The sequence below is a fragment of the Protomyctophum bolini genome, assembly GCF_963924005.1.
Source record: "Protomyctophum bolini genome assembly, chromosome: 19".
NCBI lineage: Eukaryota > Metazoa > Chordata > Actinopteri > Myctophiformes > Myctophidae > Protomyctophum > Protomyctophum bolini.
The window spans coordinates 39,916,663-39,932,149 of record NC_137880.1 but is presented as its reverse complement, the minus strand read 5'-3'; the positions used below and the strand labels follow the sequence as shown (position 1 = coordinate 39,932,149).

General features: G+C 39.9%; 1 protein-coding gene across 2 annotated transcripts in view; it reads left to right on the top strand.

The window, feature by feature from the left end:
- The window catches only part of fez2b (fasciculation and elongation protein zeta 2b), a 37,547-nt gene extending 22,510 nt beyond the window's left edge, over positions 1–15,037 (top strand). The window contains exons 5-10 of one of the 2 annotated variants that reach the window (XM_080791633.1): positions 3,710–3,837; positions 4,791–4,919; positions 5,707–5,787; positions 8,081–8,156; positions 12,552–12,617; positions 14,565–15,037. In XM_080791633.1, coding sequence (XP_080647759.1) covers positions 3,710–3,837; positions 4,791–4,919; positions 5,707–5,787; positions 8,081–8,156; positions 12,552–12,617; positions 14,565–14,581 — 497 coding nt within the window. In that variant the 3' untranslated portion in view covers positions 14,582–15,037. The remainder of the gene's footprint in view (positions 1–3,709; positions 3,838–4,790; positions 4,920–5,706; positions 5,788–8,080; positions 8,157–12,551; positions 12,618–14,564) is intronic. The other variant, XM_080791634.1, reaches the window with a different exon arrangement.
- Positions 15,038–15,487: the final 450 nt, after the last annotated feature.

Here is a 15,487-nt window from a genome sequence, read left to right as displayed (position 1 = left end):
ATGAGTTTATTTAGGATCCCCATGTTTAGATGAGTTTATTTAGGATCCCCATGTTTAGATGAGTTTATTTAGGATCCCCATGTTTAGGTGAGTTTATTTAGGATCCCCATGTTTAGATGAGTTTATTTAGGATCCCCATGTTTAGATGAGTTTATTTAGGATCCCCATGTTTAGATGAGTTTATTTAGGATCCCCATGTTTAGATGAGTTTATTTAGGATCCCCATGTTTAGGTGAGTTTATTTAGGATCCCCATGTTTAGATTAGTTTATTTAGGATCCCCATGTTTAGATGAGTTTATTTAGGATCCCCATGTTTAGATGAGTTTATTTAGGATCCCCATGTTTAGATGAGTTTATTTAGGATCCCCATGTTTAGATTAGTTTATTTAGGATCCCCATGTTTAGATGAGTTTATTTAGGATCCCCATGTTTAGATGAGTTTATTTAGGATCCCCATGTTTAGGTGAGTTTATTTAGGATCCCCATGTTTAGATGAGTTTATTTAGGATCCCCATGTTTAGATTAGTTTATTTAGGATCCCCATGTTTAGATTAGTTTATTTAGGATCCCCATGTTTAGAGGAGTTTATTTAGGATCCCCATGTTTAGATTAGTTTATTTAGGATCCCCATGTTTAGATGAGTTTATTTAGGATCCCCATGTTTAGATTAGTTTATTTAGGATCCCCATGTTTAGATGAGTTTATTTAGGATCCCCATGTTTAGATTAGTTTATTTAGGATCCCCATGTTTAGATTAGTTTATTTAGGATCCCCATGTTTAGATGAGTTTATTTAGGATCCTTATGTTTAGATGAGTTTATTTAGGATCCCCATGTTTAGGTGAGTTTATTTAGGATCCCCATGTTTAGATGAGTTTATTTAGGATCCTTATGTTTAGAGGAGTTTATTTAGGATCCCCATGTTTAGATGAGTTTATTTAGGATCCTTATGTTTAGATGAGTTTATTTAGGACCCCCATGTTTAGATGAGTTTATTTAGGATCCCCATGTTTAGATTAGTTTATTTAGGATCCCCATGTTTAGAGGAGTTTATTTAGGATCCCCATGTTTAGATTAGTTTATTTAGGATCCCCATGTTTAGGTGAGTTTATTTAGGATCCCCATGTTTAGATGAGTTTATTTAGGATCCCCATGTTTAGATGAGTTTATTTAGGATCCCCATGTTTAGAGGAGTTTATTTAGGATCCCCATGTTTAGATGAGTTTATTTAGGATCCTTATGTTTAGATTAGTTTATTTAGGATCCCCATGTTTAGATTAGTTTATTTAGGATCCCCATGTTTAGATTAGTTTATTTAGGATCCCCATGTTTAGATGAGTTTATTTAGGATCCCCATGTTTAGATGAGTTTATTTAGGATCCCCATGTTTAGATTAGTTTATTTAGGATCCCCATGTTTAGATGAGTTTATTTAGGATCCCCATGTTTAGATTAGTTTATTTAGGATCCCCATGTTTAGATGAGTTTATTTAGGATCCCCATGTTTAGATTAGTTTATTTAGGATCCCCATGTTTAGATGAGTTTATTTAGGATCCCCATGTTTAGATGAGTTTATTTAGGATCCCCATGTTTAGATGAGTTTATTTAGGATCCCCATGTTTAGATGAGTTTATTTAGGATCCCCATGTTTAGGTGAGTTTATTTAGGATCCCCATGTTTAGATGAGTTTATTTAGGATCCCCATGTTTAGATTAGTTTATTTAGGATCCCCATGTTTAGATGAGTTTATTTAGGATCCCCATGTTTAGATGAGTTTATTTAGGATCCCCATGTTTAGATGAGTTTATTTAGGATCCCCATGTTTAGATGAGTTTATTTAGGATCCCCATGTTTAGGTGAGTTTATTTAGGATCCCCATGTTTAGATGAGTTTATTTAGGATCCCCATGTTTAGATGAGTTTATTTAGGATCCCCATGTTTAGGTGAGTTTATTTAGGATCCCCATGTTTAGATGAGTTTATTTAGGATCCCCATGTTTAGATGAGTTTATTTAGGATCCCCATGTTTAGATTAGTTTATTTAGGATCCCCATGTTTAGATTAGTTTATTTAGGATCCCCATGTTTAGGTGAGTTTATTTAGGATCCCCATGTTTAGATGAGTTTATTTAGGATCCCCATGTTTAGATTAGTTTATTTAGGATCCCCATGTTTAGATGAGTTTATTTAGGATCCCCATGTTTAGATGAGTTTATTTAGGATCCCCATGTTTAGATGAGTTTATTTAGGATCCCCATGTTTAGATGAGTTTATTTAGGATCCCCATGTTTAGGTGAGTTTATTTAGGATCCCCATGTTTAGATGAGTTTATTTAGGATCCCCATGTTTAGATGAGTTTATTTAGGATCCCCATGTTTAGATTAGTTTATTTAGGATCCCCATGTTTAGATTAGTTTATTTAGGATCCCCATGTTTAGATTAGTTTATTTAGGATCCCCATGTTTAGATTAGTTTATTTAGGATCCCCATGTTTAGATGAGTTTATTTAGGATCCCCATGTTTAGATGAGTTTATTTAGGATCCCCATGTTTAGATTAGTTTATTTAGGATCCCCATGTTTAGATTAGTTTATTTAGGATCCCCATGTTTAGATTAGTTTATTTAGGATCCCCATGTTTAGATTAGTTTATTTAGGATCCCCATGTTTAGATGAGTTTATTTAGGATCCCCATGTTTAGGTGAGTTTATTTAGGATCCCCATGTTTAGATTAGTTTATTTAGGATCCCCATGTTTAGATTAGTTTATTTAGGATCCCCATGTTTAGATGAGTTTATTTAGGATCCCCATGTTTAGATGAGTTTATTTAGGATCCCCATGTTTAGATTAGTTTATTTAGGATCCCCATGTTTAGATGAGTTTATTTAGGATCCCCATGTTTAGGTGAGTTTATTTAGGATCCCCATGTTTAGGTGAGTTTATTTAGGATCCCCATGTTTAGATTAGTTTATTTAGGATCCCCATGTTTAGATGAGTTTATTTAGGATCCCCATGTTTAGATGAGTTTATTTAGGATCCCCATGTTTAGATGAGTTTATTTAGGATCCCCATGTTTAGATGAGTTTATTTAGGATCCCCATGTTTAGATTAGTTTATTTAGGATCCCCATGTTTAGGTGAGTTTATTTAGGATCCCCATGTTTAGGTGAGTTTATTTAGGATCCCCATGTTTAGGTGAGTTTATTTAGGATCCCCATGTTTAGATGAGTTTATTTAGGATCCCCATGTTTAGATGAGTTTATTTAGGATCCCCATGTTTAGGTGAGTTTATTTAGGATCCCCATTAGCTGTTACACCTGACCCGGAAGCAGCGATTCTTCATGGGGCCCTCACACAATAATATCCCATTCTGACCTGAGATCAGATTCTAAAAATGTCTTCTACATCCTGACAGTTTTCTGGAAAAGCTATGTTTCTATGTCAGTCGTTCTTCGATTTTTCAGAAATAGCAGATCTACAAGCTCTATGAGCTTGTAGATTATGTGGGCTGAGACAGCTGTCCATTATCACTGAGTTGACTGTGTTTCTGATTGACAGGGCTGAGACAGCTGTCCATTATCACTGAGTTGACTGTGTTTCTGATTGACAGGGCTGCGACAGCTGTCCATTATCACTGAGTTGACTGTGTTTCTGATTGACAGGGCTGCGACAGCTGTCCATTATCACTCAGTTGACTGTGTTTCTGATTGACAGGGCTGCGACAGCTGTCCGTCACTGAGTTGACGTCTTCTCTGGAGGAGGTGGAGTTGTCTATCCGTCGCTACAGTGAGGAGCTGATCACTGCCCTGGCTCTACGGGACGAACTGGAGTACGAGAAGGAGGTACGCACGCACACACACACACACATGCACGCACGCACGCACGCATTATTACACGAGAGGGTGTGTTTTGTTTTTTTAATACTGTTTTTATTAGGCATTTTTGTATGACAATTTCAGATTAGACAATGATAATAAGTAATTCAGTTAAATAAAAATGAAAAAAATAACAGGCAATGTAAATGTTCCACATACAGTATAATAAAAAAGACATAAGTGTGATAAACATGAAAAAACAAAAAACAGTTAAACAATGACAAGTGTGAACAGACAAACAAAACAGACACTCTTGCTCTCAAACTTCCAACATGTTGTAAATTAAGTAAGTTACAGACATTCTTACGAGAGGGTGTGGTTTAACGTGATTATTGCCACGACAGTGATGCGATCAGGAACGAGTGATGCGATCAGGAACGAGACGGAGTCGAGTTCCGCAAGCATCAACAACAGTTACCCTTAAAACTTTTTTTTTAAATGACAGATGTAGTCACTACGACCACAAATGTCCCACAAAACTAGCTAGCCTAGCCACCGATGTTTGCTAGCGCTCTGGGAAAACAGAGCAGCTGAATTCTTTGTTTTGATTAGGTGGTGAATGGTGCTGGTTTGATCCACGGCTAGAAGCAGTTTCAACCAATCAGATTGCGTGTGTGTGTGTGTGTGTGTGTGCGTGTGTGTGTGTGTGTAGGTGAAGAACTCTTTCATCTCTCTGCTCTGTGTGTGTGTGTGCGTGTGCGTGTGTAGGTGAAGAACTCTTTCATCTCTCTGCTCTGTGTGTGTGTGTGTGTGTGTGTGTGTGTGTGTGTGTGTGTGTGTGTGTGTGTGTGTGTAGGTGAAGAACTCTTTCATCTCTCTGCTCTGTGTGTGTGTGTGCGTGTGCGTGTGTAGGTGAAGAACTCTTTCATCTCTCTGCTCTGTGTGTGTGTGTGTGTGTGTGTGTGTGTGTGTGTGTGTAGGTGAAGAACTCTTTCATCTCTCTGCTCATCGACGTCCAGAATCGTCAGAAGGAACACCGTGAGCTGCTGAGGAGGAAGAGGAAGGTCCGCACAGCCCCCGCCCCCAGGAGCACGCACGTACCGGGCACGGTGAGGCGCGCACACACACACACACACACACACACGCACACGCACCCAAGATCACAATGCGTTCGCAGAGTCGCGACTCGCTGGGAACTTGTACATCGGCTTTATAGATTACTAGCCCTTACCTGTTGTGAGACGGGCGCATTAGATGGCCAACTAGTGCGCAAGCAGAGCGTGCAAGTACTTTCGACCGCTGTAAACTGTCACATCTCAGTATCTCTGTGAAGGAACGTTTGAAATGTATAATCATTAGGTGTAACTAAGCATACTGTATACTATATAGAGTATGTAGTTGTAATTTGATTAGCAGTATACTGTGGTTACTTGGTGCCAAAAAGTGACAGCCGTCAACCATTTTTTTGTGTATGCAAATCTGTGCCTGGTTTGCTGGGACCAGATTACACAGATGACCATTTTTCTTACGTCATCGTTGAGAGCTGGGACCAGAGTACATGGTGTGTATATGTATGACTAGCTCTCAGTGATGACGTAATAGAAATGGTCATCTGTGTAATCTGGTCCCAGCAAACCAGGCACAGATTTGCATACACAGAAAAGTGGTTGACGGCTGTCACGTTGAAGAGACCGGGCGAAATTATTACTTGCGCGCTCTGCTTGCGCAAGTAATTATAGTAGGATGATGATTATAGACTCACTGGGAACTTCATAGATTTCCGCCTATACTGGTTTAACCCTGTGCATATTGTCACTGCCTTATCTCCTCTCTTCCTTCCTCTCTTCCTTCCTTCCTTCCTTCCTTCCTTCCTTGCTCCCTTCCGTGCTCCCTTAGCTCCTCTCCTTGGAGGGCCTGTCCCAGGTCATTCAGAACGGTCTCCGTCAGACCTTCGGCAGCTCCGGAGAGGACAAACAGGTGGACCCGCCCTCTTTTCTTTCAGAGCTTCCTTCTGTCTCCGTTTCTTCGCCTTCACCTTTTGGCTTTCTGTTCTCATACGTCTGGCTTTTTGTTTTTTTTATTTTTTATATATTTTTTATCCCACGATTTTGTAACCCATTTTTCACCCCTGTGTCAATCATCTAATGTGATCTTGGGCTCTACACACCCTCCACCAACCTAGTCCCCATATATGGGGGACAAGGGGAGACCAACCTAGTCCCCATATATGGGGAACAATGGGAGAGGGGAGACCAACCTAGTCCCCATATATGGGGGACAAGGGGAGAGCAACGGACTTGAACTCATGCTTCCTTCATACAGTGCAGAAACATCTTAGGATAGATGTAGACCTATTTGACAGTGCAGAAACATCTTAGGATAGATGTGGACCTATTTGACAGTGCAGAAACATCTTAGGATAGATGTAGAACTATTTGACAGTGCAGAAACATCTTAGGATAGATGTAGACCTATTTGACAGAGCAGAAACATCTTAGGATAGATGTAGAACTATTTGACAGTGCAGAAACATCTTAGGATAGATGTAGACCTATTTGACAGTGCAGAAACATCTTAGGATAGATGTGGACCTATTTGACAGTGCAGAAACATTTAGGATAGATGTAGACCTATTTGACAGAGCAGAAACATCTTAGGATAGATGTAGAACTATTTGACAGTGCAGAAACATCTTAGGATAGATGTAGACCTATTTGACAGTGCAGAAACATCTTAGGATAGATGTAGACCTATTTGACAGAGCAGAAACATCTTAGGATAGATGTAGACCTATTTGACAGTGCAGAAACATCTTAGGGTAGATGTAGACCTATTTGACAGTGCAGAAACATCTTAGGATAGATGTAGACCTATTTGACAGTGCAGAAACATCTTAGGATAGATGTAGACCTATTTGACAGTGCAGAAACATCTTAGGGTAGATGTAGACCTATTTGACAGTGCAGAAACATCTTAGGATAGATGTAGACCTATTTGACAGTGCAGAAACATCTTAGGGTAGATGTAGACCTATTTGACAGTGTAGAAACATCTTAGGATAGATGTAGACCTATTTGACAGTGCAGAAACATCTTAGGGTAGATGTAGACCTATTTGACAGTGCAGAAACATCTTAGGATAGATGTAGAACAACCAAAAGTGTCAAATAATGGTTAGAAGCTGTTTTTCAACAGCCAAAAGTGTCAAATAATGTTTTAGGAGCTGTTTCTCAACAACCAAAAGTGTCAAATAATGGTTAGAAGCTGTTTTTCAACAGCCAAAAGTGTCAAATAATGTTTTAGGAGCTGTTTCTCAACAACCAAAAGTGTCGAATAATGGTTAGAAGCTGTTTTTCAACAGCCAAAAGTGTCAAATAATGTTTTAGGAGCTGTTTCTCAACAACCAAAAGTGTCAAATAATGGTTAGAAGCTGTTTTTCAACAGCCAAAAGTGTCAAATAATGTTTTAGGAGCTGTTTCTCAACAACCAAAAGTGTCAAATAATGGTTAGAAGCTGTTTTTCAACAGCCAAAAGTGTCAAATAATGTTTTAGGAGCTGTTTCTCAACAACCAAAAGTGTCAAATAATGGTTAGAAGCTGTTTTCAGATGTAGACCTATTTGACAGTGCAGAAACATCTTAGGATAGATGTAGACCTATTTGACAGTGCAGGAACCCCATTTGGTGTTGTAAACATTATGTTATAATTTAGCTATTGAAAAATAGCAGATCTACAAGCTCATAGCACGCCACCGAGTGGCGCGCTACAAGCTTGTAGGTCTGCTATTTGTTTTAATCGTGAAAATGTGGCATAAATCTTTGAATATATATTCTTTCAGAGCGAACGTTTTTTACTCAAATATTTACTTCTGGAGGGTCCCTGGAACAACATATTTTCAGATGGGGGTCGGTGGCCAAATACATATCATTGTTGGGGTTGAAATATTGCGCACCACTGATACAGAAACATGAGGTATTTCAGAAAACTGTCAGAATTTAGGAGCCTTCTTTTTTTTAATTTCGACGTCAGGCCTAAATGGGTCAACAGTGGGATATCTGTCTCATAATCAACCTATGCATTTACACTATAGAGTGCTACGGTATGTCTACATTATGATATCTAAGTTACATAAGTTGAGTCTTAGCGTACGCCTGTAAGGGTGTCGAGGCTAGGGGAGGGGCTACGGGCCAAGATGGAGTCCGAAAGAGGTGCGTTCTCATCATCTCATACTGTGTGTGTGTGTGTGTGTGTGTGTGTGTGTGTGTCCATCAGTACCTGACCACGGTCATCCCCTATGAGAAGAAAGCAGGCTCCCCGTGTGTCGAAGACCTCCAGATCCTCACCAAAAGTACAGTACAGAAACCTTCTAACTCCACAGTACAGAAACCTTCTAACTCCACAGTACAGAAACCTTGTAAAGCGTCTTTGAGCATCAAGAAAAGCGCTATATAAATCCCAGATACTGTATTATTATTATTATTATAACTCCACAGTACAGAAACCGTGTAACTCCACAGTTAGTCTTTTGAATAATTTCCATTTAGTTTCAGACACCCGGAATGTTCTAGTGTTAGTCCAGTTTTAGTCAAATAAATACAGTTGATTTAGTCGACTAAAATGTGTTTTGACAGGCCTTGATATCGTTATGTCAGGGAGGGACTAGTGGAGAAGAGATCCAGTAGAACTAAATGTCAGGGAGGGACTAGTGAAGAAGAGATCCAGTAGAACTGAATGTCAGGGAGGCACTAGTGAAGTAGAGATCCAGTAGAACTAAATGTCAGGGAGAAACTAGTGGAGAAGAGATCCAGTAGAACTAAATGTCAGGGAGGGACTAGTGGAGAAGAGATCCAGTAGAACTAAATGTTAGGGAGGGACTAGTGGAGAAGAGATCCAGTAGAACTAAATGTCAGGGGGAGGGTCTAGTGGAGAAGAGATCCAGTAGAACTAAATGTCAGGGAGGGACTAGTGGAGAAGAGATCCAGTAGAACTAAATGTTAGGGAGGGACTAGTGGAGAAGAGATCCAGTAGAACTAAATGTCAGGGAGGGACTAGTGGAGAAGAGATCCAGTAGAACTAAATGTCAGGGAGGGTCTAGTGGAGAAGAGATCCAGTAGAACTAAATGTCAGGGAGGGACTAGTGGAGAAGAGATCCAGTAGAACTAAATGTCAGGGAGGGACTAGTGGAGAAGAGATCCAGTAGAACTAAATGTCAGGGAGGGACTAGTGGAGAAGAGATCCAGTAGAACTAAATGTCAGGGAGGGACTAGTGGAGAAGAGATCCAGGAGAACTAAATGTCAGGGAGGGACTAGTGGAGAAGAGATCCAGTAGAACTAAATGTCAGGGAGGGACTAGTGGAGAAGAGATCCAGTAGAACTAAATGTCAGGGAGGGACTAGTGGAGAAGAGATCCAGTAGAACTAAATGTTAGGGAGGGACTAGTGGAGAAGAGATCCAGTAGAACTAAATGTCAGGGAGGGACTAGTGAAGAAGAGATCCAGTAGAACTAAATGTCAGGGAGGGTCTAGTGGAGAAGAGATCCAGTAGAACTAAATGTCAGGGAGGGACTAGTGGAGAAGAGATCCAGTAGAACTAAATGTCAGGGAGGGACTAGTGGAGAAGAGATCCAGTAGAACTAAATGTCAGGGAGGGACTAGTGGAGAAGAGATCCAGTAGTACTAAATGTCAGGGAGGGACTAGTGGAGAAGAGATCCAGTAGAACTAAATGTCAGGGGGGGACTAGTGGAGAAGAGATCCAGTAGAACTAAATGTCAGGGAGGGACTAGTGGAGAAGAGATCCAGTAGAACTAAATGTCAGGGAGGGACTAGTGGAGAAGAGATCCAGTAGAACTAAATGTCAGGGGGAGGGTCTAGTGGAGAAGAGATCCAGTAGAACTAAATGTCAGGGAGGGACTAGTGGAGAAGAGATCCAGTAGAACTAAATGTCAGGGAGGGACTAGTGGAGAAGAGATCCAGTAGAACTAAATGTCAGGGAGGGACTAGTGGAGAAGAGATCCAGTAGAACTAAATGTCATGGAGGGACTAGTGGAGAAGAGATCCAGTAGAACTAAATGTCAGGGAGGGACTAGTGGAGAAGAGATCCAGTAGAACTAAATGTCAGGGAGGGACTAGTGGAGAAGAGATCCAGTAGAACTAAATGTCAGGGAGGGACTAGTGGAGAAGAGATCCAGTAGAACTAAATGTCAGGGAGGGACTAGTGGAGAAGAGATCCAGTAGAACTAAATGTCAGGGAGGGACTAGTGGAGAAGAGATCCAGTATAACTAAATGTCAGGGAGGGACTAGTGGAGAAGAGATCCAGTAGAACTAAATGTCAGGGAGGGACTAGTGGAGAAGAGATCCAGTAGAACTAAATGTCAGGGAGGGGACTAGTGGAGAAGAGATCCAGTAGAACTAAATGTCAGGGAGGGACTAGTGGAGAAGAGATCCAGTAGAACTAAATGTCAGGGAGGGACTAGTGGAGAAGAGATCCAGTAGAACTAAATGTCAGGGAGGGACTAGTGGAGAAGAGATCCAGTAGAACTAAATGTCAGGGAGGGGACTAGTGGAGAAGAGATCCAGTAGATCATTCAATGTTGACTAGAGGTCTACAGACCTACCAAAGTGTGCCTGCATTGTTGGTATTGCTGGTAATGGCATCTGTTTATCATTAGCCTGATTTAGGCAATATTTGGATGGATAACAGAATGTATCTGCATGTTGTAAATATTATTCAAGGTTTATCACATCCTTAGTCATTATTATTCAAGGTTTATCACATCCTTAGTCATTATTATTCATGGTTTATCACATCCTTAGTCATTATTATTCATGGTTTATCACATCCTTAGTCATTATTATTCATGGTTTATCACATCCTTAGTCATTATTATTCAAGGTTTATCACATCCTTAGTCATTATTATTCATGGTTATCACATCCTTAGTCATTATTATTCATGGGTTATCACATCCTTAGTCATTATTATTCATGGTTTATCACATCCTTAGTCATTATTATTCATGGTTTATCACATCCTTAGTCATTATTATTCATGGGTTATCACATCCTTAGTCATTATTATTCATGGTTTATCACATCCTTAGTCATTATTATTCATGGTTTATCACATCCTTAGTCATTATTATTCATGGTTTATCACATCCTTAGTCATTATTATTCAAGGTTTATCACATCCTTAGTCATTATTATTCAAGGTTTATCACATCCTTAGTCATTATTATTCATGGTTTATCACATCCTTAGTCATTATTATTCAAGGTTTATCACATCCTTAGTCATTATTATTCATGGTCTATCACATCCTTAGTCATTATTATTCATGGTTTATCACATCCTTAGTCATTATTATTCATGGTTATCACATCCTTAGTCATTATTATTCATGGTTTATCTCATCCTTAGTCATTATTATTCATGGTTTATCACATCCTTAGTCATTATTATTCAAGGTTTATCACATCCTTAGTCATTATTATTCATGGGTTATCACATCCTTAGTCATTATTATTCATGGTTTATCACATCCTTAGTCATTATTGTTCATGGTTTATCACATCCTTAGTCATTATTATTCATGGTTTATCTCATCCTTAGTCATTATTATTCATGGTTTATCACATCCTTAGTCATTATTGTTCATGGTTTATCACATCCTTAGTCATTATTATTCATGGTTTATCTCATCCTTAGTCATTATTATTCATGGTTTATCACATCCTTAGTCATTATTGTTCATGGTTTATCACATCCTTAGTCATTATTATTCATGGTTTATCACATCCTTAGTCATTATTATTCATGGTTTATCACATCCTTAGTCATTATTATTCATGGTTTATCACATCCTTAGTCATTATTATTCATGGTTATCACATCCTTAGTCATTATTATTCAAGGTTTATCACATCCTTAGTCATTATTGTTCATGGTTTATCACATCCTTAGTCATTATTATTCAAGGTTTATCACATCCTTAGTCATTATTATTCATGGTTTATCACATCCTTAGTCATTATTATTCATGGGTTTATCACATCCTTAGTCATTATTATTCATGGTTATCACATCCTTAGTCATTATTATTCATGGTTATCACATCCTTAGTCATTATTGTTCATGGTTTATCACATCCTTAGTCATTATTATTCATGGTTTATCACATCCTTAGTCATTATTATTCATGGTTATCACATCCTTAGTCATTATTATTCATGGTTATCACATCCTTAGTCATTATTATTCATGGATTATCACATCCTTAGTCATTATTATTCATGGTTTATCACATCCTTAGTCATTATTATTCAAGGTTTATCACATCCTTAGTCATTATTATTCATGGTTTATCACATCCTTAGTCATTATTATTCATGGCCTATCACATCCTTAGTCATTATTGTTCATGGTTTATAGTGATTATCTTTATAAGCCCATCACAGGCTTATGGCTTGTGTGGGTGTGTATATACATGCATACTCCTCATTTCTATTTATACTTCATTGTCTATTTTTCTATTTATTTCCTATTTATTATATATTACTGTGCATACTGTACATTCTGTACATTCAACGACAAGTATATTTATTCCCATTACTGCATTACTGTATTGCACTCTGGTTGGACGCCACTATTCATTTCATTGTCAAAGTATTTGTATACTATGTGCAGTGACAATAAATTGAATCTAATCTAATCTAATGTCGTTCTGGTTTCTTCCTCCTCTAGTCCTCAGCGCTATGAGGGACGACAGTGAGAAGGTTCCCAGCCTCCTGACGGACTACATTCTCAAAGGTAAAACTCCATGTCCCAGCATGCACTATGATCGATACAACTCCATGTCCCAGCATGCACTCTGAGCCATACAACTCCATGTCCCAGCATGCACTCTGAGCCATACAACTCCATGTCCCAGAATGCACTCTGAGCGATACAACTCCATGTCCCAGCATGCACTCTGAGCCATACAACTCCATGTCCCAGAATGCACTCTGAGCGATACAACTCCATGTCCCAGCATGCACTATGATCGATACAACTCCATGTCCCAGCATGCACTCTGAGCCATACAACTCCATGTCCCAGCATGCACTCTGAGCCATACAACTCCATGTCCCAGAATGCACTCTGAGCGATACAACTTCACGTCCCAGCATGCACTCTGAGCGATACAACTCCATGTCCCAGCATGCACTATGATCGATACAACTCCATGTCCCAGCATGCACTCTGAGCCATACAACTCCATGTCCCAGCATGCACTCTGAGCCATACAACTCCATGTCCCAGCATGCACTCTGAGCCATACAACTCCATGTCCCAGAATGCACTCTGAGCGATACAACTTCACGTCCCAGCATGCACTCTGATCGATACAACTCCATGTCCCAGCATGCACTCTGAGCGATACAACTCCATGTAGATGGTGTGTACCTCGTGTACTCCTTAGGCAGTGGACAGTGTAGATGGTGTGTACTCCTTAGGCAGTGGACAGTGTAGATGGTGTGTACCTCGTGTACTCCTTACAGTCGGTCGTACAATAGACGGTGGAAGAAAGAAGGAAGAAAGGAAGTGGGCGGGGACGTTAGCACGGGGAACGGTGTCTTCTTATGAGGACACTTTGTTGAAGTTTAATAAAAAGAATAAAGGAGCGTTCTTAAGTTGTTCGGCACACCCAGGGTTACGTTTCTTGTGTCTCCACAAGACGTCATCCTCTCTAAATAATAATGGCCCATGTTTTGTCTAGGAAGTATGACTCTGTTCTCCGAGTGTGGTAAGGGGGGACCACACTCATTTTAACCCATTTAGACCTGAGGAATTATATTTAATGTCTTTCTAAATCCTGACAGTATTATGTGTCAGTGGCTCTCAAACTATTTCATGTGAAGGACCCCCAAAAGATTATATGTAATTGTCTGCTGACCTCCATCTGAAAATATATTGTTCCAGGTCTACAAGCTACAAGCTCTACAAGCTCATAGCGAGCTTGTAGATCTGCTATTTTTTGAAAAATCACGAAAATGTGGCACACATCTTTGAATATATATTATTTCAGAACGAACGTTTTTAACTCAAATCTTTGCTTCTGTGGGGGGGGGGGGGGGGGGGGGGGCTCCTTGACATGTAATGGTTTGAGAGCCTCTGACACAGAAAACTGTCAGGATTTAGAATGCATTTGTAGAATCTGGTCTCAGGTTTTAACACAATCAGTGCCGGAAGTGCTTCAAAATAGGAGCTCTGGGTGGCCGGGGTTGTCTCAGCGCTTTTACTCTGAAAGCCATGACCCGGAAACAATCTACTAAAAAAAGTTGACTTTACATTGCTATAGCTTACATTGCGATCATTTTAATTTATACGATATATGATCCTAAAAGCGTTCATATTTTGCGGGAGAGAGACGGATGAGGAGCAGAAATGAAGCGCGTAGTATATCGATCAGTTCAAAACCACGGAGAGCGCCCTGGATTCGGAAGATACGAGTCATTCTTTGCGCTGTGCTAACATGTAAGGCAAGCTAATATGAGCCCAGAGCGTTAGCATACGGCAGCCGAAAGGCGAACGGGCCAACAAAATAAAAAATAAAATTGTGAATAGTTTTATCTCGTATCATTGAGGATGCCTTAAGACGTCTACAGAGTACAGACGTCTTTAGTACGTGTCGGTGGAGGTCCTTATGACGCTTCTAGATTGTGTCTTAATGGGGTTAAATCCACCTCTCTCAATCTGCTCTCGTCTCCACAGTTCTCTGTCCAACATAATGATCCTGATTCTGCTGCTGCTCGGAAAACATGGCCGGTGTTTTGGGAGATCTCTGGAACGACGGACTTCATTCATGGTCGTTTTTTTCTTCTCGGACACATTTTCTCCTTCTTCTTGTTTTTTGTTATGCTGGAGAACTACAGTTTGTCTCTCTGCATCATAGAGAACTACAGTTTGTCTCTCTCTGCATCATGCTGGAGAACTACAGTTTGTCTCCCTGCATCATAGAGAACTACAGTTTGTCTCCCTCTGCATCATAGAGAACTACAGTTTGTCTCCCTCTGCATCATAGAGAACTACAGTTTGTCTCCCTCTGCATCATAGAGAACTACAGTTTGTCTCCCTCTGCATCATAAAGAACTACAGTTTGTCTCCCTGCATCATAGAGAACTACAGTTTGTCTCTCTGCATCATAGAGAACTACAGTTTGTCTCCCTGCATGATAGAGAACTACAGTTTGTCTCTCTGCATCATAGAGAACTACAGTTTGTCTCCCTCTGCATCATAGAGAACTACAGTTTGTCTCCCTCTGCATCATAGAGAACTACAGTTTGTCTCCCTCTGCATCATAGAGAACTACAGTTTGTCTCCCTCTGCATCATAGAGAACTACAGTTTGTCTCTCTGCATCATAGAGAACTACAGTTTGTCTCCCTCTGCATCATAGAGAACTACAGTTTGTCTCTCTGCATCATAGAGAACTACAGTTTATCTCCCTCTGCATCATAGAGAACTACAGTTTGTCTCCCTACATCATAGAGAACTACAGTTTGTCTCTCTGCATCATAGAGAACTACAGTTTGTCTCCCTGCATCATGCTGGAGAACTACAGTTTGTCTCCCTGGATGTGAGCCAGTCATCAGTATTGTTGATTTAACCCATTTTGTGCGGGAACCCCTTTTGGTG